This window comes from Psammomys obesus, unplaced genomic scaffold, assembly GCF_907164565.1.
Source record: "Psammomys obesus unplaced genomic scaffold, mPsaObe1.curated_primary_1811, whole genome shotgun sequence".
In the NCBI taxonomy this organism is placed as follows: domain Eukaryota; kingdom Metazoa; phylum Chordata; class Mammalia; order Rodentia; family Muridae; genus Psammomys; species Psammomys obesus.
The window spans coordinates 8,924,969-8,949,307 of record NW_026596085.1 but is presented as its reverse complement, the minus strand read 5'-3'; the positions used below and the strand labels follow the sequence as shown (position 1 = coordinate 8,949,307).

General features: G+C 39.1%; 1 protein-coding gene across 1 annotated transcript in view; it reads left to right on the top strand.

The window, feature by feature from the left end:
* Lrrk2 (leucine rich repeat kinase 2) overlaps positions 1–24,339 on the top strand; it is a 133,227-nt gene that overhangs the window by 39,420 nt on the left and 69,468 nt on the right. The window contains exons 15-23 of the mRNA XM_055627183.1: positions 6,976–7,120; positions 7,232–7,371; positions 9,308–9,436; positions 9,524–9,694; positions 14,654–14,912; positions 17,219–17,407; positions 20,874–20,992; positions 23,128–23,197; positions 23,658–23,875. Coding sequence (XP_055483158.1) covers positions 6,976–7,120; positions 7,232–7,371; positions 9,308–9,436; positions 9,524–9,694; positions 14,654–14,912; positions 17,219–17,407; positions 20,874–20,992; positions 23,128–23,197; positions 23,658–23,875 — 1,440 coding nt within the window. The remainder of the gene's footprint in view (positions 1–6,975; positions 7,121–7,231; positions 7,372–9,307; positions 9,437–9,523; positions 9,695–14,653; positions 14,913–17,218; positions 17,408–20,873; positions 20,993–23,127; positions 23,198–23,657; positions 23,876–24,339) is intronic.

Here is a 24,339-nt window from a genome sequence, read left to right as displayed (position 1 = left end):
ATTCTGCAGGTGTCAGTTTGTCTTTCATTTATATTTACATCCTATGGATATGTTTTGATGGAGCTGGTATTTTTATTGGTCTTTATGTATTCTCCCTTCATTCGTACGTTATGCACTTTGTTCTTGTTCCTTTCACTATACAAGACTTTCTTGTCTGAATCTGACTCTACTCTATGCTCCAGCAAACAGATAAACAGCCTGTCACTTAGGCTTTTCTACTGGCACCTGGCACAGAGGATGAACTCACTTAATGTTAACATTGTCACCATCTGATTCTAAGGCGCTTTTTGACCCCTGGCTACAAAGGCTTAGGATAGGAGTAGTCACAGCTACAGTGTCTCTACCTGTTTTCCCATCAATTTTTGTGAAACAAATTAATCCTATATGGACAGAATATATAGTATTTTCACTCAGCTTTAAACCCATGCTTTCTAAATTTGATTTAGTTTTATTTCTTCAGTTTTTATTGTTTTCACCAAGTCTTTTGTTTTAAGTTTTCTATTCATCTTTTCATAGAACTTACTTTTAAAATTATGTCCCCTAACATTTTGGTGTTTTGAACTTTTTATTTGTAGCTTTATATGTGAACTCTTTATATATATATATATATATATATATATATATATGTGTGTGTGTGTGTGTGTGTGTGTGTGTGTGTATGTATCATTTATTTTTCATTTATGTATATTCTTGTGTGTCTGTACCTGTGTTCAGGGGCCTAAGAGACCAGAAGAGAGTGTCAGATCCCCTAGAGCTGGAGTGAGCCACCTGGTGGTGCCGGGAACTGAACTCTGGTCCTTTGCAAGAGCAGCTAATGATCTTAGCCACTGAGCCATCTTTCCTTGCTTGTTATTTGAACTCCTGAAAAGACTAATTTAACTGACTGTGAAACATTGTTTTTTTTTTTCTTTGACTGACTGTCTATAGTCATTGCTCTAGTATTGAGTGTCTCAGTGGAAAGGTCTGAGACAGGATTAATTGTTTTTTCTTGATTTTATGTGACTTGATAGTGTCTCCTGGGTGCCAGAAGTATTCTTTTCCCCTGAAGCCCAGTCATTGTTTTAAGGCATATCTCAATGCTAGTTCTGATATCAACTAGCCAAATGATCAGTTTTTTTTCCTTGAATTGCATTTTTATGAACACAGGTTTTGTTTCATTAGTTTAGCACTCTTTCTTGAAACCATATAATGTTGGATCTCTTCTACCTTCACTCTCTGCTGTTTAAGAGAACAACGTGTGGCATCTGGGTTGTTTCCAGCTTCTGGCTATTACAAATAAAGCTGATACAAACATGGTTGAGCAAATGTCCTTGTTGTGTACTTGAGCATCTTTTGGATATATGCCTAGGAGTGGTATAGCTGGATCTTGAGGAAGCCCTATTCTTAATTGTCTGAGAAAGTGCCAGATTGATCTCCAAAGTGATTGTACAAGTTTATATTCCCACCAACAATGGAGGAGGGTTCCCCTTTTCTCCACATTGTTTTGATTTGCATTTCCCTGATGACTAAGGATGTTGAACATTTTTTAAGTGTTTTTTGGCCATTCGATATTCCTCTAAGAATTCTCTATTTAGCTCTGTACCCCATTGTTTAATTGGATTATTTAATATGTTGCTGTTTAACTTCTTGAGTTCTTTATATATACTAGATATTAGGATATTAGCCCTCTGTCAGATATAGGGTTGGTGAAGATCCTTTCCAAATCTGTAGATGCCCCTCAACTGAGGAATGGATACAGAAATTGTGGTACATCTACACAGTGGACTATTACTCAGCAATAAAAAACAAGGAAAGCATAAAATTTGCAGGTGAATGGTGGGAACTGGAAAAGATCATGATGAGTGAGCTATCCCAGAAGCAAAAAGACACACATAGGGTATATACACACTCATAAGTGGATATTAGACATATAATATAGGATATACCTACTAAAATCTGTCCACCTAAAGAAACTAATCAAGAAGGAGGACTCTGGATAAATGCTCAAACCCCATACAGAAAGGCAAAGAGGATGGACATCAGAAGAAGGAGAAACAGGGAACAGGACAGGAGCCTGCCACAGAGGGCCTCTGAAAGGCTCTACCCTGTAGGGTATCAAAGCAGGTGCTGAGACTTATGGCCAACCTTTGGGCAGAGTGCAGGAAATTTCATGAAAGAAGTAGGAAATAATAAGACCTGGAGAGGACAGGAGCTCCACAAGGACAGCAACAGATCCAAAAAATCTGGGCACAGGAGTCTTTTCTGAGACTGATACTCCAACCAAAGACCATTGATGGAGATAAACTAGAACCCCTGTACAAATGTTGCCCACGGCAGTTCAGTGTCCAAGTGGGTTCCATTGTAATAGGAACAGGGACTGTCTCTGACATGAACTGATTGGCCTATTCTTTAATCCCTCCCCCTGAGGGGGAGCAGCCTTAGCAGGCCACAGAGAAAGACAATGCAGCCACTCCTGATGAGACCTGAAAGACAAGGATCAGAAGGAAGGAGAGGAGGACCTCCCCTCTCAGTGGACTTGGGGAGGTGAATGTATGGAGAAGAAGGAAGGGTGGGTTTGGGAGGGGAGGAGGGAGGGAGCCATGGGGGGATAAAGTGTAATTAATAAAAGCGAATAAAGTGTAATTAATAAAAATTAAAATAAAAATGGGGGAAGAAAAGAGAAAACAACGTGAGCCACAATCTGTTTATCAGCTTGTTCTCTCCTTGTTCGGGTGGGGCCCAGATTGATACATGCATCCTTTTCTATCAAGAGCAAAGATGAGAAATACAAGAGACTGTGGAGAATGGGAAATGAAAACAAAACAACACATGGGCGTTTAAGAAATTGCTTTCCTGTCCCTGTGAGTCTGCTTAGCTTCTAATGAGAAGACTCCAGTGTTGGCACCTTCTGCTTGAGCTGGCTGGCTGACTCATTAGAGAAGCCATGCCATTGACTTGCAAGTCCTCTGAAAAGACTTACAGGTTGTAGAGTGTAGTTAAGAGGGTGTTTCTAATTAATGTCTGTTGGCATCCTTCCAGTGATCTCTCCAAAGCTTACATTTAGAAAACACTTGCTAAGTAGAAATAATAGGTTAATCTTGATTCACATTTGAACAGTAATGCTGTTTTCAAGATGCAGTGTTAGGCAAGTGAATGCAAGCCTGCTGTGGGCTTGTAAATATCACACAAGTATGATATATGATATTCATATTGTATATATGAGTACTTCTTTTCAAATTTACTCAAGGTTCCAAATTAACATACTCCTATTTTTAGTTATTAGATACCTTGAACCCCATTACTCATGATTACGCAGTAACAATTCTTGTTACATAGACAGTCACAGATTTCATTTTAAAAGTTATTGGTCAGTTGCTAGGCTGGATCTGTAAATGTTAGAGGTTAAGGGAAGTTAACACTGCAAGGACCAATAATTGAGTATAAAAGTTAGGTAGAGGTGATGATACTAAACATAAGGGCTGACAAGATGTCTGAGGTGGTAAAGGCACCTGTCATACAATGCTTGATGATCTTAGTTCAATCTCAGGGGCAGAGATAGTTGAAAGAGAGAATTTACCAAGACAAGCAGGGCTCTGAGCTCACTGTGTGTGTGTGGGGGTGTACTCATACATACATACACACGTACCCGTGCCTGCACGTACAGACAAAACAAACAGGTAATAATTTTGAAGATATTAAGCATAAGGGCAGTCATGTTGTGCCTGGTTTACAATCCATTCTGTAATTTGGAAACAGAACTGAATGCATGGTTCATGGAGTTCAGTATCAAATGAAATTACAGGCCTCCTGGCTTGAAAATTATTAAAGGTTTGAAGACGAAGTCATCAGAATGTGGAACCGAGGTGGAGTCCCTTCTAATAACTGGAGCATGCCTGGGAAGCCGGCTTTGCCTGTCAGGCAGGATTGATGGTACAGTTAGCCAAACAGCAAGTTCATCAGGGCAATTCTTTTCTTCTTTTCCTTTTAATCTTTTGAGAAGATACTAAACTTTGGGCTTTGCAAATGTGACGGTAAAGAGCCTGTGTCAAGAAAGGAGAAATGTGGCCTTGCAGCGTGAGTTTAAAAAATGATTTTGCATCATCTGCTCAGAACTATCTAACTCATTTTTGTCAATGATGCGTAGAGATATAGTGTGTCTATACAAGAGCTGTGCCTATTAGTACATGCAAATTTATTTTTTAAGTTTTTTGTTACTTTTTATTTAAAATATTAATATAAAACATAATTTAAAATTATTTCTTGAGATTATAATATAATTACATCACTTCTCTTTTGTTTTTTTTCTTCTTCCAAATATTTCCATATAACTCTCCTTGTTCCATTCCAAAGTCATGGCCTCTTTTTTCATTAATTGTTATTACATGCATATTATATATATACATATTTATCCCTAACTATAGCCTGCTCAGCCCGTAATGTAGCTTTCAGGAATAACCATTTGGCATTGGGTGGCCAGGTAGTATGGTCTTCCTTGGAGAAGATGACCTCTGCTGCTCCTAGCATTCCTCAATTATATGCAGAATTCTTAGAGGTAGGTACCTGTAGCTTTTGTCCTTCTAGTGTGAAGGATGCTGATGTGTGATACAGTTGTGCTAATACACTCATCTCACTTGTGAACAGATTTTACAATGGCATTTTGTGCCACTTTGGAAGAGATAAAGAAGATGGAGAAGAGCTTGAGCACGGTATAGGATACCACGTCCTTGGAAATCAAGGAGTGGGAAGGCAGCAATTAAGCGGTTAGGAAACTTTTTTCTTTGAATGCTTTTAATTCAGAGTAGTTAAAAGAGAAGTCTGATTATATAAAATTAAAGGGTAGCAGGAATGTGGAGGTAGTGGGTGTAGACTTTCCTATTAATAGATTTAGAAGTGAAAGAAAAAGAAAGCTTTCCTTTGCCTTAGCTCATGCTTTCTTTCTGATGAGAATTTCTGCCTGGCTCTGCATGGACAGAGCTATCCGTGATCTTAATAGCACTGCATCATGAGGGCAATTCCCATCAAATTACCAACATAATTCTTTACAGACCCTGAAAGAAAAATTCTCACCTTCATATGGAACAACAAGAAACCCAGAATTGCTAAAACAATTCTCTACAGTAAAAGATTCTCAGGAGGTATCTCCATCCCTGATTTCAAGCTGTACTATAGAGCAACAACATTGTTCCATTCTTTATTTGCGGTCCTTTAGATTCACATAATATAACATGCATCTGATGTCTTCAAAGATAATGGAGTATTACTATTCAGAGAAAGAGCATGAGATGCTAATAGTGTCAGAAAACAAAATTGCCAAGAAGAGGAGTTTAAGAGTGCTTTGATTAAATGATACAGGGAATGATGACAGACTGAGTAGCTAGAGGAGGAGGGGAAGGCAGAGAAAAAGAAACTGTGTCCCCACTCTTTGTGGGGACAAAAGACAACTGAGAGATCATGGGAGGGAAGGGTAAAGACCTATTGACTGGTTACAGACAAACCAAGGCTGGAGGTCCGAGGCTGTGACCACGTAGGCTGCACCAGAGCTTGCGATCTGGCTTGATGCTATCTCAGCATTGATCTGCATTGTGGTGGGGGAAATTTAGATTTGGGGAGAAAGATACCACTGAAGTAAGTGTTTGCACGACCTCCCTGTGTGCAATGAACTCCTGAGAAAGACATTGTGGTTATCTTTGAAAGAAACGCTGTAAGTTGAATAGTCACGTTGTTGTAGAGGTGGGAAAGCAGTGTCCAAGTGGGTAGAGCCAGCGATGGCCATGGCTGGATCTATACCACTAGCATTGAAAGAGGAGGTAAATGGATGTGGCTGTCGGCATGCATGCCGCGTCTCCTTAAAGAGTAGCTTTTTGTGAAAGAACTATATTCTATCAAGATATCCATATAGCTCAAAGTGCTGGAAGAAACCCTGATTAAAGAAAAGATGTGTTTAAAATCTCGGTCTCTAAGACAGGCACATTAATATTCCATGCCTAGGTCTAATATATGCACCATGTGATTTAAGCTTAACTACACGTCTTTGAAGTTTGACAAAATTATTGCTTCGCACACTTTGAAGGGGAGAAACGAAGCCCATGAGAGACTTGGAGTCAAGCTCACTTAGAGATTCCTGTGGTGAGAGACAGCACTGCAAATGGGTTGTTTATTTATGGCTTTGCAACAAAATACCCCTGGTTTGGTTTTATTTCTGTGCCATGCCATCTGTAGCGCTTAATCTTTCTAACCCCAGCGAACTCTGGAGCTGCGAGAAGAGGATCCACTCTGCACAGGAAGAATTACAAGTACCAACTTTAGTCTGATGTGTATCTGTAGTGAATTTTCCCTATCAGCATGGACCAAAGAAACTGTCGTTTCTCCAATTCATATTTGGCAATGTTGCTAGCATGGACTTAATTAGATTGTTTTGGAATGTGTGTATTTAGTGCAATACTGGACCCAGAACATTTGAAGGTTAAAATATTTACTCGATATATACAAGTAATTAGTAATATAGGAGGCAGGAATAGGGATAGTAATTTGACCACATCATTTATGTTTTGTTCTTGAGGTTGGGTCTCATGTCTCCCATCACTGCCTTTATACTATTTAACTGAAGTTGAATTTGAATATCGGGTCCTCCTGCCTCCATCTCCCAAGTGCTGGGTTTAAAGGTGGGTACCATATGCCAAGGTGCTGTACTGGGGCTCAAACATATGGGCTTTTCATGGTAGGCAGCTGCTCTACCATCTAAGCTGTATCCCCAGACTTGGAATTAGGTTTTACCAGTCTGTAGCTTGTTTTAGTTGAGACATGTATTCAAACCTCATTTACAACAGTAACTTCTTTTTTTTTAATTTTTTATTATGTTTTAATATTAGTTACAGTTTATTAACCTTGTATCCCAGCTGTATCCCGCTCCCTCATTCCCTCCCAATCCCATCCTCCCTCCATCCCTCATCTTCTCCCTGCCCCAACAGTAACTTCTTCTACTCCTTTTGATTTTAGTTCATTGGGAGTCCCGGGATTCAGAAATGTGGACTGAAAATAATCTCTTCTGTGGCACATTTTCCTGATGCCTTGGAGACGCTGTCCCTGCATGGCGCTGTTGACTCAGCCCTTCACGCTTTGCAGATGTATCCAGACGACCAAGGTTGGTACAGACGGAACTTGGGACCACTAGCTATTTGTTGGCTTTTTGATTCCTTCTTTCTGTTGTGAGGTTCAAAGAATTCCCATTGTCACTTTTTCTCTTTTGTTTTAGAAATTCAGTGTCTGGGCTTACATCTTATGGGATGCTTGATTACAAAGAAGAATTTCTGCATAGGGACAGGGCATCTCCTGGCAAAAATTCTGGTTTCCAGTTTACAGCGATTTAAAGATGTTGCTGAAGTGCAGACTACAGTGAGTACACTTGAGGGAACTGGGAACCTAGACAGTTCCCTCCCACCCTGGACTCCTGCAACTCTTATTGCTTACCTAGAGGGTAGACTAGCCAATTAAAACCATTTATCATTTTGTAGAATTTTAATTATAGAAGGCACAGAAAATTGCATTGACTATAAAGATCCAGTGTTCATTATTAGATCCTGAAAATCAGAGTGTTTGCTTGCCTTTTGTCCTTCCTGTAAAGATGCTAACGAAATTCCAGCTAATGTTTTTTTAATTATAAAGATGGCCGTCCTCTGTGACTTCTCATGAACTGCTTTTGCATCTAGTAATTTTGCTTCTTGATTGTTTTTTTTTCCTCAAAGGAAGATTTGAAATAATTTTTATCAAGCTATATTAAAGCAGATATATGATAATTGTCTTTACAAAGACTTTAGGATAGTGTAAGGTTGATGAAGCAGGGAATAAGAAATAAACTGTTACTGAGTGTGTATATAAACATTCTGGAAACTAAGGAGGGAAAATTAAGTCATCCCAGGAGTTTGAGACTTGTAAATTAGTGAGACTGTTATTTACTAGACAAATGAAATACCTTTTTTTGTTTGTTTGTTTGTTTGTTTGTTTGTTTGTTTGTAAATCCTAGCCAAATGAATAGGCCAAAACTTCTGTCTTGCTTTTGGATTTTTGGTAATCAACTTTGCATCTTTATTGAACCTCACTTTGTCACTTAAGACAAAACTGACCACACCAAGTTAACCAATCCGTATATCTAGGTTTTAATCATTGCACAGCCATTTTCAGTAAATCACATATGCAGCTAAAGCATTTTCTTCACTGTAAGGTTCCAAGAACACTGTTGTTTTAGTTCTGGTAGGAAAGCATTTTAAAATCTGTATTTTGGAAAGTGCTTTACTCTAAATTGATTAAAGCCAAGGCAAAATTGATTAAAAGCCATCTAAGGGAAGGAATTGTGATTTTAGGGTCCCTTTACTATGGACTAATTCATTGCATGTGAATTTTCAGTTCTTCATAGCAATGTGTGTTTTAGATAATTAGAATTGGGTAATTAAGAAAAATAGCACATTTGTGAATTTAATAGCACTAAGATTAGCTTCAAATGAAAAAAAGATCTCAAAAATTAAAAAAAAATGTATCCATGTTTGTAGAACTCAGCATCTTAAAGGAGCAAAATCACCTTAATGTGTGGATGGATCGCTCGCATGCCACTGCAGACATTAGGGGTTTTTTTTTTGTGAGTTTACTCGCAGTCATCCACACTAAAGCTGTTCATGGAAAGGACCCTTCATTGGCACACTGCATGAGCAGAGAGGCCTGGCCAGCCTCAACAAGCTTAAGACTCTTCTAAGTGGCACCTTTGCTGTTTGTGTTGAACCTGCTACAAGAACACAACCTTTATTTTGCTTTTGGAGCTTCAGATAAATGCACTAAATGGCAGTGAGGTCAGGAGGACAGACTTGGCTCTGAGGTACAAGCGTAGGGGCTAGCACAAAAAGGTGGAAGAAATGCTGGATTCTGGATGGCTAATTTGTACTCCTGAAATAGAGATTGGCTGCTTTGGATCCAGGTGCTGCTAGCTGTTCTAATCCCAAGCAATATCTAGCTTCCATTCCTGTAGGTATGGTTTCGGAAAGGAATCGTTAATGGCCAAATTTGAGGGGAATAAGTGATTTTCTTGATTTGTTTGAGAATGGTTTGCTAGCTAGCATTTGTTCTCTTTGTTCTTAATATATTTCTTAGTACCAAGAGAGGGAGACATTTATGATTCTTTCAAGGTTTAAAGCTATCAGGTACAAATTCAATTCTCTCTACTTAGTTAAATGAGCAAGCTAGGTATTAAATATCATATATGATTAATATATGATATATTATTGAGTTATTTTGCCCATAATTGCTTATATTATTTACTATTATTTTTTGCTCATCTTTTCAGGGATTACAGACAATCTTGGCAATATTTGAACTGTCAGTATCCTTCTCCAAGCTTCTGGTGCACTATTCATTTGATTTGGTAATATTTCATCAGATGTCTTCCAGCATTGTGGAACGGAAGGATGAGCAGGTATGGGTACTGCTGCCCGTGGGCTAAAGGTCATCTCCCCCCCACCCCGCCCCAGCTGCCTCTCATCCTCATTTCCGTTCCTTCTAGTTTCTCAACCTATGCTGCAAATGCTTTGCAAAACTGGCCATGGATGATGACTTGAAAACCACGTTGCTAGAGAGAGCCTGCGATCAGAATAACAGCATTATGGTGGAATGTTTGCTTCTGTTGGGAGCTGATGCCAATCAAGTGAAGGGGGCAACTTCTTTAATTTATCAGGTAAATATTCCAGGCCTTGTTTTTGTTTCTCTCCATTATTACTCTTCCTCCTCCTCTTCTACCTTGTTGCCTCGTTTTAAAAAAAAAGAACAGATTTATTGAAACATAATTAATATATTATACCATTTTCACGTTTAAAGTACATAATTTAATCATGAAAGACCGAGACGGGAGGACATCAGAGAGGTCGAAGTCAGTCAGAAGGATATAGTGACACAGTAAGAACCCATGTTGAAAAGGAAGACACACTACTTGTGCCTGTGTAGAGTTGTGCTGCTGTTGTGGGAGTTGATGCTAGAACATTTTCATCATCCCACAGCTAAATTCCATCAGCAGCGGCCCCAGTTCCCACTTCCTTCTCCTTGGACCTCTGTCTACTTTTCTCTTGGCCTCCAGGAAATCACTTGCCTACTCTTTGTCCCTGTGTATTCATCTAGTCAGGACATTGAGAATCACAGTTTCATGGCTTGTATCTGTGACTGGTAGTTCACTCCTCTGCCACGCAGGCCACTGGCAAGCACCATTCTATTCTCCACTCCCTTCGGTCACAGTGGACAGTGCCCAAAGAATTCCATCTGCAGGGTCCTACCCCATCACAGGATAACAACTTCCTCGAAACTCTTCATTAAGAACCCCTTTCAGTAAACCTTCTACTTCCTACCTATCCTAGTATGTCCCAAGATCACTTGTAGCTGGGGATAGAGCAGGGTGATGTGGTAGCTGGAATCCCAGCTGACAATCATCCGTCCAGGTTCTATATTCTTTTACTCCATAACCATTACCATAGTCCTACAAGGTAGACTTTGCTTCATGATGACAAGGCAAACATGTCATGTCCAGAGGGGAAACAGCCACAGCTCTTTTGCAGAAACTGAAGACAAGAGAGTTAGGTGTGTCTTTCAGCTCTTTGCTGCAGTACTGAGGTCTAGATTCTAAATTCTCTGTTATTTTTTTAAATAAAGAATTAAATGAATGATTTTACAAAAAAAATGAGATGGGGGGCCCAGTGGGTTAATGAGCATCAAAATGAATCTGGTTTCCTGCTGAATTGAGGTGCCCGTGTGCTAGGAGTCTACAGACTCCCATGTCACAGAGAGAGATGGAGAGAGAGAGAGAGAGAGAGAGAGAGAGAGAGAGAGAGAATTCAGGTTAGCATTTGGTCAGAGGCTGGTATCTGAATCCACATATATGGTGGACACTCTCCACTTGTAGAACTATCTAGAGTTGGAACTGTTGATTCTGGAAAAAAAATGAGATGGGTTAGAGGTGCTGAGGGAAAGCAGAGGAAGTAAGGGCAGAGCAATCCCCATCAGGGACAGGGCTGTGTCTAGGTGACTCAAGTTTTTATTATATTTTCTCCACGAAGGATATTTTTTTTATTTTTTATTGGGCTATTCTTGATTTGTTTAAACCACAAAGGCAGCATGGAGTGGCAACAGCTTTAACAGGGTTACTATGGATGTGCTTAAAGTTAATCACAATGAAATGATTAAGCATCTTTGGAGTCTGGAGGAGACTAGTGGATATGTTTTCCAATGTAGGTCAGAACCCATTTGATTTTGCAATATATTTTTGTTGTGGTCAGTTGGCAAATGGACCACTCTTGAAGTTACTGTCTCGGGTCTCCTTTTTATTTATTTGTTTCCCCTGGGCCAATAACCACAATTTAGAAGATCAACAGGAGGAGTGGTTTTGTGTTTTGACCTGTAAGCAGGTCTGTGTCAAAGTCCATTCATGGGTTAGTGCTGGTTGTATAGCCTTGAGTATAATAAGTAGCTAGCCAGGGCAAGGGAACTTAAGAGGGAAAGAGTTTGATTGGCTAGTTAATAAGAAGCAAATTCTTTAAATAGTTGTAACATGTAAGAGACTAGAAGCTGAAAAGGGAGATTTTTCTAGGGTATTTGGGATATCAAAAGACATAAGTAGGCTCATCTATGGCAACATCTCGTAAGACAGAATGACTTCACTGCCAAAGGAGTACACAAGTTCTCATCCTTGGATTCATTGTAAGACCATGGCACCTTTGAAGAGCTACAGTCCAGAACACGTAGAGCATCATGATCAGTCATGACTTACTGAAGCTTTGGCTGCAGGAGCAATAGCTCCTCTGGGGAAAATATAAGAACCTCTGTCTGGAGAAGCAAGGTAGCTCCTGTGGGGAAAGGCAAAAATCCTAGGCTGGAGGGTCATTTAAGCCTCTGGAAAAGTGTAGTGAGCAGTGACTGGGGTGGGGAAACATCCCACAAAATTGTTCCTCTCCATGACACCTCTTTTATCTAAGTCACAGCACCAAATGTTAGGCTTCGGGGAGGGAGAGGGAAAGGTGGCACTTGAGAAAAAGGCACGGAGGAAAACTGTCTTCCAGGCAAGATTTGTTAGTGTTCTGACAACAAAAATGTTTCAATACTTTCAAAGTAAAGTATCTGAGGGAATGGAGGTCCTGCAAAACAAGGAGTCAGCTCAGGATGTGCTCTATGATACATGACTGCAATATGGTTCCTGACTATGGGTAGTGAGGGTTTGGGAAGCATGAATTGTTGGTTGTAAGAGGTGTGGGAGGAAAAGCTACAGGGGCTGTGCATGACTTGTAAGCTCTTCTCAGTAGCTTCAAGGGTCTGGGTTCTAATGGGCATCACTTGTTCTTAGCCATCCTAATTGTGTAGCACACTGATTTTCCTTTCTTCTCAGCCTTTCTTCCCACACCATGAAAACAAATATCTGATCATCTTCCTTCAAATTCCAATAAAAAAAATGTTACCTAAATCCTTTCCAATACACCTACCTGAACCTGAGGCAAAATTAAGATTAACGTCTATAGGTCCATGAGAGTTTAATGTGTGCTTCCATTAAATATTTTAGGAGTTGCACCAGAATATTGACTTCGTAGTATTGTTTTGTGATTCTTCCTCCTGAATAGTAAACAAGCATTTGTTGGTATGGCTCCAGCAGCCAACCAAGGAACATTTCCATCTAAGTTTAAACTGCAAACCAGTGAGCTTTCTGGACTAATTTAGGAGCATGTGTGACTCGAAGACAGCTGCATTGTGGGAAAGCTACATGTCTGAAGCTCCTAGATCGACATAAAGGAAGCTCCCGTAGAGAGTCTCCTCATCCCAGAAATTGTCCGTGCTTAGGGACAGCCCTGGGGAGGGGCCATGTGCAACGTGTTACTTTCTGAGCTCCTGAGATCCCTGGGTCTTCCGAGTCTTGGCAGCTTCTAGAGTCCCAAGAGCTTCCTTTCTCTCTCAAGGAGGGAGTGTTTCAACATGGGTGAGCATCTATGCGACAAGCATGAGTGCAGTGGATGCCCCAAAAATTGCATCAGCCATTTTCTTAGATAAATGCAATTTGGAACTTATATAGCACCCAGAGAGTATGAAAAATGATTTTAGGACTATTTAATGTGCTTTATTAAAAATCAGTAGTATATTTAAAATAATATTTATTTACTTATCTATTTTGTGTGTGTGTGTGTGTGTGTGTGTGTGTGTGTGTGTGTGTCTATCCATCTGTCTGTCTGCCTGTGCCATGGTTTGTGGGTAAAATCCAAGGACAACCTAAAGAGTTGGTCCTCTCCTTCTGTATCACAGGCTGTAGGACCATTCCCAGGTCCTCAGGTTTGGAAGTGTGTGCTTTACCCACCAAAGCCTCTTAGGGGCCTGGAGTAACTTTTGTTGCCAGTTTTCCAATAATTCAGTTTTAAGCCTTATCTTATTTATTTCCACATTGGAATTAAATATATTTGTTATCTGAATTTTTAAGTTGGTGCATGTTAGTAAGGAGGAGAAACAGAAATTTCAACATGTTTTCATCTACGTTTGTGCTGAGGCTTTAAAACCATCAAATTATTTAATTTAGTATGAAATTCTTTTAAATAAGCCATATGGAGAATAGACTTTCTGTTATTATTACTGTCAGTAGTTCAATATGGCTTTGCTGTTTATCTTTTGAATGCAAATCATTGTGCTAATCTTATTTGGATAGGTCTAAAAAGAAGCTCAATTTCCTAGTTGTTGTTAGGAAAACAACATGATGAAAAGCATATCACCACTGCTCTCAGAATTCCCCACAGAGAGAGCTTTCTACCCTTTCTCTCCATAGAGCTAATTTTTCTATGCAAATTTCTTTGTTGTACTCCTCTGCACACATCCTTTTGGACTTTATGCATTTATTTTTATCTCCTTTTTGAAAAATGAGGCATTTCGGTCTGGAGCTATAACTCAGCGGAAAATGCCTGCCATGCCTTCACATAGCCATGATGTCAATGCCTTCCACCACAATGACAATGAACAGCAACCACAGCAATAGTATACAAATTCGGTAAATAAAAAAAAAAAAATTAAGTCTATGTTTACATCCCTGGATTCAGTATTCCATTTGTTGAATTTATTCTGGTTGTCAGGTGTTTCATTTAAGGAGCAAATAATTGACATTATGGACATATTTACTGAATAGCTGTTAACTGATACTTTGTATGGACTTTCTGAAGCACCTTATTTTGCCAAGTGTGTTTATTCGCTTACTAAGAAGTTGCATGTTCAGAAACGATTCAAACAAAAGATGAAATTAGCAGTACTACTTTTTGAGAATTTAAAGATGTCAGAGAAAAATACGAAGGACTAATAATGGACACGAAACCACGTGGTCAGACTCCATGAGCAGCCTGATGCTCACCATGATGGAATGGGAAGCATGATGGAGTCTCTTCAAACCACTGACTGGCAGCTTCCAGATTGTGTGACTTATCCTAGTCTTATGTCTGTGACAATGATTTTATTTTATTTCCTCTGTCTATTGTAAGAATATGTTTTGCCTTAATTCACAACATTTCAACCTAAATCTGAGGTATAAAGAAGAGCCATAGCAAGCTCCATTTTTTTCTGTCAGGCCAAAGAGAAGAAATGAGAGTCTTGTGTTCACTTCCTTTTCCTTTTCTTTTTCTTTTTTTGTAAAAATGAGGTATGTGAGAAAGAGAACAGTCCCAAATTGGTGGAACTGTTGCTTAACAGTGGATGCCGTGAGCAAGATGTACGGAAAGCACTGACAGTGAGCATCCAGAAGGGCGACAGCCAGGTCATCAGCTTGCTCCTGAGAAGGCTTGCTCTGGACCTGGCCAACAACAGCATTTGCCTTGGAGGATTTTGCATAGGAAAAATTGATCCTTCTTGGCTTGGTCCTTTGTTTCCAGAGAAGTCATCTAATTTAAGGAAACAAACAAGTAAGTATCAATAAAAATGTCTTTTGTAACTCTTTTTTTGGATATAACTACTGTTATTGTTTTAAAGGTAGGGCTTAGAGAATGGAGACAAACACTATCCCACTGACACACTGTTCATCTGCTCGCTCATCCTGATAGATAAAGTATGTATTTATAATCTTTTTAGTAGCTTATAGGCATAAAGTCAAAGTTAGGCTTGTTTGTGTTTGGACTGCTTTGCATAAAATATCTGATCACTGGACATTTATAGATTTGCAGAGACCAGTTGGTAGTAAATGAAATTGCATGCACATGTAGAAGCAAGCACTTCACATAGGAATGGTAATTAAAATTGTTCTTTCTCAGGACATCCTGCTTTATCTGTTGATATTTTCAATTCACATACATACTTTTGGGTTTTGTAAATCTGACGTATACAATTTGTTATTTGTATAGGAAAATATATTATTTTAATCATGATGTGTTATTAGAGACCCAGGATGAAGATTTTTATGCATGAGGATGTGCACTAAAATGATTAAAAACAACAAAATCTTAGAGGAAAGAGAGAAACACTCAAAAAAAATTGTGTGAAACTCATCCAGTGAATCTTTTACAGTCACATAGGAGAACCATGCAGCAAACTTAAATGTAATGAAAATGTAGCCAAGAGGCCCAGACAGGGGCATTGTGAGGCCAGCCTAGGCAGACAGTATGAACCCATGTCAAGAAAGGATTAAAAACTACATAGAACAACAGTATTAGGATTGCTGAAAGCTCTATTCACTTCTGTGAGTCATACATATGTTAACATAAAACACTGTACTGGAAAATACAAATGATGCCACTCCTCTGCTCTTCCCTCTCCACAGCTTCCCTCCCCTTCTCTCCCCTCTGCCCTTCTCCAATCTCCGCTCTTCATTTCTCCTCTTCCATCTTCTCTTCTCCTCCCTATATTCTTTTTTCTTCAGGGTCACTCTTTGTTGCCCTGGCTGACCTGAAACTTTCTAGGTGAAGCAGGTTGGACTTGATCTTGTAGCAAACCCACCTTTGTCTTCTTCGCTGTGAGATTATCTGTATGAGCCACCTTGTCCGTCTTTGTTCTCTGATTTCTGATGGAGGGGGGTTGTGACCCTGGATGGAAATTTAATATTTCATTCATTCTGTGTAAAGATCTTACATTGGCAAGTCTTGATGTAATTTTAAAAGTGTTAATATTGTTTTACTGGAAGATAAAATCATGATTTCATTGGTAGTTTGTCTAAAGGAAAATTTTGGATTTATAACATTGAAATATTTCTCAGGTTTTTTTTTTTTGACTGATTGATGTATTGTATCTATTGTGTGAGTCGAGACAGTAATATTTGAAAAAATCTAGGATTTCTGTAGACCAATGGTGACTGCCAGCACACTTCTTCTTAGTATTAAATAAACACAAAATGTAATGAAAATTGAGAAGAATGTTGTCTTTAGGGTTAATACTGCTGTGATAAAATTCATCAAAAGCAACATGGGGAGGAAAGGGTTTATTCTCATTGATGCCAGTCAGGGCAGGAGCCTAAAAGCAAGAGCTAATTCAGAAGCCTTGGAGAAGGGTTATTGACTGGCCTGCTTCCCATGCCTTGCTCATCTTGCTTTTGCATAGCAGCCTAGGGATGGCACCGCTCAGAATAGGCTGAGCCCTTCCATATCAATCACCAATTATGAATGTGCCCTACAGGTTTGCCTATAGCCCAATCTTACTGAGACCGTTTTTCAGCTGAGGTTCCCTCCCCTCAGATGACTCTAACTTATGTCAATTTGGCATAAAATTAGCCAGCACAAGTGTTCATTTTAAAATTCCGTCATGGAAGCCACTGAACAAATTTTATCTGTTAATATTTTAAGCATCTTCTGAGTTTCAGTAAGCTTTCATAAGCACAGTGTTGTTTAATTTTATTCTATAATCCTGCACTGAACATGCCATCTGGATGTTTCAGGTGAGATGATTGGTTCTTGGAGAGCTTAGACAGCAAGAGGCATCACACAAGCTGCCTCTGTTTATAGTCTCAGCACTTTCCCTGAATGAGTTTTGTTTCATAATGGCTGAAAGCAGCCATTTATACCAAGCTTCAAACAGCAGCAGCATAAATACTAAAATTGGAATGATGCAGAGAAGATTATCATGACCTCTGTCTAATATACACTATTATTGTGTGCAGTGAAGAGATTCTGGGGGGAAAAAAAAACAATCTTTAAAATTATGAGATGTACGTAAGGAGCTTGGGTAAGGCATGCTTATGTTTAATAATTATTGATTTCTAAGTGACCAGTTGGTTTATTTTTAGACACAGGCTCTGTCCTAGCAAGAAAAGTGCTCCGGTATCAGATGAAAAATACTTTGCAAGAAGGAGTGGCCTCAGGCAGTGATGGCAACTTTTCTGAAGACGCACTGATGAAATTTGGTGACTGGACCTTCATTCCCGATTCTTCTGTGGACAGTGTGTTTGGCCAAAGTGATGATCTGGATAGTGAAGGTACCTATTTTAAACAAAGGTTCACTGTGGCTCATGTGTTTTAACTCATTCGGGAAAATGCATAAGAAGTCCTGCATTTAAAGCGATGCCTCAAGAAACTGCTCTGTGCTTCCCAGTATGAACCAGAGGACCCAGTCACGTGCACTCTTACAGTGAGCTAACTCTATCACCAGAGTTGCAGTCCCAGCCCTGACACCACTAGGTTTTTGTGGCTCTGTCCTTTTTTTGACTTTATATGTTAATGATGCCAGCATTTAGGAGTTACAGGTAGAAAGTTAAGAAAATTTCCATAAAGGGTTTGGACCACGCTTGGCAAGTAGTTCTTAACTTTAGTATGGCTTAAACAATATTACTATTTTAATAACTCACTTGACATAACTTTTAAAATTGATAAGGGAAGTTATATGATAATAGCAGTTATCACTTAATACAATTGGATTTGCTAACAAATTGAGCGAAGGGACTTAATCTTTTTTGCTTGTTGCTGATATTGTTTTGGTTTTAGTGTACTGAGAGACAGGCTTCATCATGACATTTTAATACATAGGTACTCTTGTGCTTTGCTCAGACTTAACTCCCCTTACTCTTCAGTGTCCCCATGCCCTCTGTCTAGCCCATTTATCACCACAAATACCTCCTCTCTTATGATCCTCTCCTGTAGCAAACAGCATAATTCCATTCTTCTTCATGGTTGAATAAAACTCTCCTGGGAGTATGTACCTCATTTTCTGTATTCATTCGTGCATGCACGGACACCTAGTCTGGCTCAATATCTTAGCTGTTGCAAACAGAGCAACAGTCAACCCACTGTGCAGGTATCACTTTGTACTTGGTGAGAATTTCCCCAGTACCATTTGTTGACAAAGCTGCCTTTCCTTCAATGTATATCTTTGTCAGTTTTATCTGAAATCAAGCTGCTGTAGCTACATGGGTTTATTTCTGGGCCCTCTATTTTGCACCCTGTGTGTATGTTTCTATTTTTGTGCCAGTACCACATTGTTTTGTTTACCATGGCTCTGTAGTATAATTTAAAATCTATTTGTATAGAATCTCTCCAGAACTGCTCCTGGTGTTCAGTGATGCTTTGATTACTTGAAGTCTTTTTACCTCCATGGGATCTTTTTCTACCTCTGTGTTGATTGCCATTGGAGTTTCTATGATGATTGTGCTAAATTTGTAAGTTGCTTTATGTACTATTTCCATTTTTCCAGTATTAATTTTGCCTCTCTGTGAGCATGGGAGGTCTTTAAATCTTCTTCAGTCTCTTTATCCAGTATTGTAACATAGTCCTTGTGAAAGTCTTTTTTACCTTCCCAGTGAGACTTATTCTTGGGTGTTTTGTTTCCTTGAAGCTGCTGTGACTGAGTTTTTGTTTTTGTTTTTGTTTTTTCCTGTCAAGTCTGTTGTGGTCCTATGGAAAGCTGCTGATTTTGTATCATGATTTTGTATTATGATATTTTAGTGGAAGTTGTTTATCTGTTGTAAGAGTTTCCTGGTGGAGCATTTGGGACCTTTTAAGAAAAGGATTTTGTCATCTGCAACGAATAATAATTTTATTTCTTCCTTTCCTGTGCATCCAAGGGACATTTTGATTAAGATGGTCTGCCTGAAGCTTTGTGTGATAAAAGTCAAAGTATATCTCATTTCAATTATTATTTTTCTGTGGCCAAGATTTGAATCAAAAGACCTCATGCTTACTGAGCTTGCTCATTCCACAAAGCCACATTTTCATCCCATTCAGTATCTTCAAACAAGGAAAACCACTGGAAAAGAAACACAAAAATCACCACCAAGCCACGATGTTGCTTACGTAAAGAGTGTTTTTCTAGACTCTTCAGAAGCACATAACGTGAGGCAATGATGACATGGAATATCCGTTACATTGTGCGTGAATAGTTAAAGTATACATTCTCATTCATCAAAATCTTTAATATAATGTTTTATCAGTTCTTTGAGAGTCTTGTCCACTGTATTTTGATCACATTTACTTCGTTCCTCCTTTAAATCCACGCAGGTCCACCTCAGTCTCCCTACTTCTCCAAATTTGTGTCCTCTTTTAAAAATTTAGTTTGTTTGTTCATTTATTTAGTACTGTATGGAGGTCAGGGCACCACTGCAGGGGTCAGTTCTTTCCTTTCCCCACATGGCTTCTGGGATTTGAAGAGTACACCAGACTTGGTAGCAAGCACCTTGACTTGGCCATTTCTCAACCCTTTTATTAAAATAACAAAGCAATTTATATGCTGGAATGAATTAAACTTACGTATTTTACCAAAGGGTTAGTGTTTATATTGACTTATATTACACATTATGAAATTGATATTGAGTTTGTAATTTAATTTTAGCACTTAAAAATTAATTTTTTTCTTTCCAACCTAAAAAACAGTAGAATTGAAAATTGTATATATTTTTCATGAATCGTTCCTCAGTATTTATCCTTACAAATGTATATTTTGTTCAGCTTTATTTTTGAAAATTCACAATTTCTGTCATCCCCATTTTTCTCTCATAAAAGTACCGTTGCTAATCATAAGTATAGGTCAGTGATATGTGCTTGCCTTGAGGTCTCGGGATCAGTCCCCAGTACTGCTAAAAAACAAAAACCATGAAAATAAATGACTTAAAAAACTGATGACACTTAACTCCTAGACATGAAATCCAAATGAGTTAGAGTCAAGATTGTTGAATGTCAAATAATTTGATGTGTTTTCAATATTTAGAGCCAAAACTTAAAATCTATAAGGAAGTGTAGAAATGGAAGGTTTGTTGGCCATACTTTTGTGCTCTCTTTGTTTCTTGTACTATTTACTGTAATGTGTGTGACTACTGATTTTCTTGGCTTATTCCTCAACTCTGAGACATGGATTGGCTTATTGTTATTCAGCATTCAGTGTTGAGTCTGCCAGGGGAATGCAATCAATATGCCCAAAATAAGAAAATCAAAAGCCAGCATAGTTTATCAGTTTCATTCACATGTTCAAAGAGAATTGTGAAGATTCTTGTGTGTGTGTACCTGTGTATCTGTGTATCTGTGTATATCATATGCACATACACATATCTAATATGATACATACATATTAGACGCTGACCAAATCAATATGTATGTCATATGCATGGGTGTGTTTCCAAGGATATTCTTCTATTACTCTTTGCTCTATTTCTTGGGAGAAGGATATCTCATTGACCTTGGAGCTTAGTTTTTCCACTAGGCTGGCAAGCAATGAGCCCTACCAAATCCTCTTCTGTCTGGTCCTCTGCCCCTCAGTGCTGGGGTTACACATGTGCTCAGGACTACATGACTCATGGATACCAGTTTCCAAACTCTGGTCCTCCTGTCTGTGTGAAAAGCACTCGACCTCTAAGCCTGTGGAGTTTCTATTATTGAAGACATTTAAACTTCTGAGACTGAAATATGGTCCTCAGCTCTTCTTCCTCACTTTCTTGTTATTCTTTCATTTCAAAACAGGCAGTGAGAGCTCCTTTCTCATGAAAAGGAAGTCGAATTCAGTTAGTGTAGGAGAACTTCACAGAGATCCGGTTTTGCAGCGTTACTCACCAAATGCACAGAGGCATTCCAATTCATTGGTAAGTTACACAGCGTCTGTGATAAAGGTTTGGTCCTGACATTGTCTTGCTAACTGACCGCTTGCTAACTGCGATGCTTGATATTGAGAGTTACACTATTTTTAGGTTTACTTTGAAAGATTAAGGCTAACTTGTGCTTGATTTTTGATCATAATGCAGTATTGAACATTAAAAAAATGTCTTTTTTATGGAATAGACCTTAACTTTATTGTATAAATTTATGGTAAATAATATAAAATGCTTATCATAATAAAGTAAACCAACACATCTATCTCACACAATTTGCCACACCGCTGGCAGGGACAAAAGTGCAGTAGCCTTCTTTCATCTGAAAAGCATAAATGTTAAGTCTTTTGTTTGACATATTCTTAAGAACTTTTAAACGAACTGTATTTTCAGATTGGATTGAATCCTTATGACATAGACTGGAAGGAATTATATTTGGCTTTCTAAGGATGAAAAGCTGAGAGATCAGTTTAGAAGTAGTTATGAATATGGTGCCACATGCTGTATGCTTTGGAAGATCCCCTCAGAAGCGTACAACTGGATATTACTGAGCTCAGCCATGCTTGACTTTCACTAGCCTCCCTACGGTTCCCACACTCTGGCTGCCTCTGTTTCATTCTTTACCCACTTCCTTATTGTGTGTGTGTGTGTGTGTGTGTTTTGACAGTCGTATATATAAATATAATGAACTTCAGCCATTTTCAGCCCCTATTTCCTTCTCTCAGCTCTCTCCCTCTCCTGCTAAACTCTTCCTCTGAACAAACCCCTCTCCTCCTTTCCTGTCTTGTGCATGCGTGTGCATGTGTGTGTGACTAAGTTTAATTAGGGTGTCTTACAGGAACCTGGGTAAGAACTTATTTATTGGAGCACGAACAACCCCTTAGTGTCGACATCACTCAAGGAACTTACACCCCTTCCTCTAATCACCATTAATTATCAGTAGTCTTCCAGGGAAGGGTTGAGCCTCATGTGCCCTTCCATGATGAAATGTTGGTAGGCCCATTGGTCATCCCCAGCACAGTGTGTTCAGAAGTGCAATGACTGTGTCAGGCCGAGAAGGTGTCCTTTAGAAGCAAGCTTCCCTATCCTCCAACTCCTTTCTGCCCCACTCCCCCCTGCAAAGTGTGCCCTGAGCGTTGGAGAAGGTAGACACGGATGCTTTATTTAGGGCAGGGTGCTGCAACATCTTATGGACTCACGGCTGTGCTGTAAGTCTCTCCTTAGTCACACCTGCTGCAAAGTGAAGCTTCTCGGGTCTGAGATGAGCAGCAGGTAAGAGACCTGCTACACCCGACTGCTGGCAGCATTCTCTGGGACTCACACAAAGGTGGAAGGAGAGAGCCAGCCCCACAGAGCTGTCCTCTGACCTCCACACACATGCCAGGCCATGTGAACCCCCACACAACATATATCAAAATTAATAAATAGAAAAGGAAGGTTGTCCGAAGAAATCTGAGATAGCTATAGGTCAGCCTATGGAGATCCCCCTAAGTGATTTGGTCAGTGTCTAATATGTATGTATCATCATTTTGTACCCCATAAATGATGTGCCAATTGAAAATAAAATTAAACAAAAAACAAGTTATTTTTTTCTTAGCGAATTTATGAAGATAAGTTCAATGAGTGACTATAGCCAAATAGGATAAATTAGGTCACAGTGTTTTGTATTTGGCAATCATAATTTCCATGAATAATTACAAATGTACTTCAGTTGGTTGTTGGAATTGAATGTGTAAAGCTTTCTGCCTGAAATTCTGCCTTCACTTTCCTTATACTTAAACCTAAGGACAGGGTCTGGTAACACTTCTGAAGTCCAGCCCTCGGAAGGCTCAGTCTGGAGGGTACCAGGAGCTAGGGCAGTCTGGATCTTAGTGTATAACCCTTCTATACATACATAAAACAAAGGAGAATAGGTCAATCATAGGCAATTTGAACAGTAAAACGAACAGGTGATTTTTTTTAATCTTCCTTTTTTTAGCACGATGTTCTTGCCTATTTCTTTCCCCAATAATTATAAACTCCATTTATTTTTCTTTTATTTCTTAGTTGCTTCTATATAAAAAAGGTCTCTTCTCAAAATCAAAAATAATAAAAATGAAATTTTATTTAAGTCATTATTTATTTTATAGGGTCCCATTTTTGATCATGAGGACTTACTGAGACGAAAAAGAAAAATACTGTCTTCAGATGAGTCTCTCAGTAAGTATCAGGAAACAATTTCATTTAAGTAGATATTTGGGGTAGAATATGTTGTTCTTTTTTGCTTGCTTTGGTTACTTAAATTTTCTTGCTGCCTATTTGAGCTTACAAAGCTTTCATATGTATTTACCTAATTGTCACAGAGGCTACAGAAAAATTAAATAGAGTTACTTTTAGTAATTAGTATCAGATTCACATCTTTCATGAGTTTTGTGAAATCTAAATTATATATATTTCCTCCAGTCCCATTCTTGATTTTCTTCTGCACTTTGTTTTCACATCAACTTCACCTGGTTAAATACTTTCATTTGCTCTCCATTCTTATAATGAAAATGTCCACTCCACAGTTTGGTTTTTCTCGCAGAGCCTGCCTCCTGACCAGAAGAGGCTCTCAGTCCGTCTTCGAGCAGGTGAATTCAGTTGTGTGCTGACATTTCCATCCTTTGTTGTTTGGAAAAAGGGTCATCAAAGCTTCAGTCTCACATGAGGCACTCAGAGAGCTCTTCTTCCCTGGCTTCTGAGAGAGAGAGCATCACATCCTTGGACCTTTCTGCCAATGAACTGAAAGATATCGATGCCCTGAGCCAGAAGTGTTGCCTCAGTAGTCACCTGGAACACCTCACCAAGCTGGAGCTTCACCAGAATGCACTCACAGGCTTTCCTCAGCAGCTGTGTGAGGTAAGGTCCATTTGCCTTGTAACTGGGACGGCCCATCAGGTCACCATGTGGCCATCCAACTTGCATAGTTAAACATACCTGTGTAAACCAATTTGTATAACCTCGGTGTGCCTGGAATGTGTCCAGGTCACATAAAGGGCAGAAATCAAAAACTCCCTCTTGGCGTGGTTTTTCCAAGAGCAAGCTCAGATTTGAATCCTCTATTCCTCTCCTCATGTCTGCTGTAGTCTCCGTCACCAAGGGCATTTGCTCCATATTTATTGAACAGCACAGGGAGCATCACAGAGGGGAAAGGAATGAGGAAGACTTTCCAGAAATCTTTTAAGAATTTTACAAGGAATGAACATTACTGACTCCAAATGACCCTCCTGACCCAGATATCAAAGGGTACTGCAAACTTCACTGCAAACAGTTTTAACACACACACACACACACACACACACACACACACACACACACACACA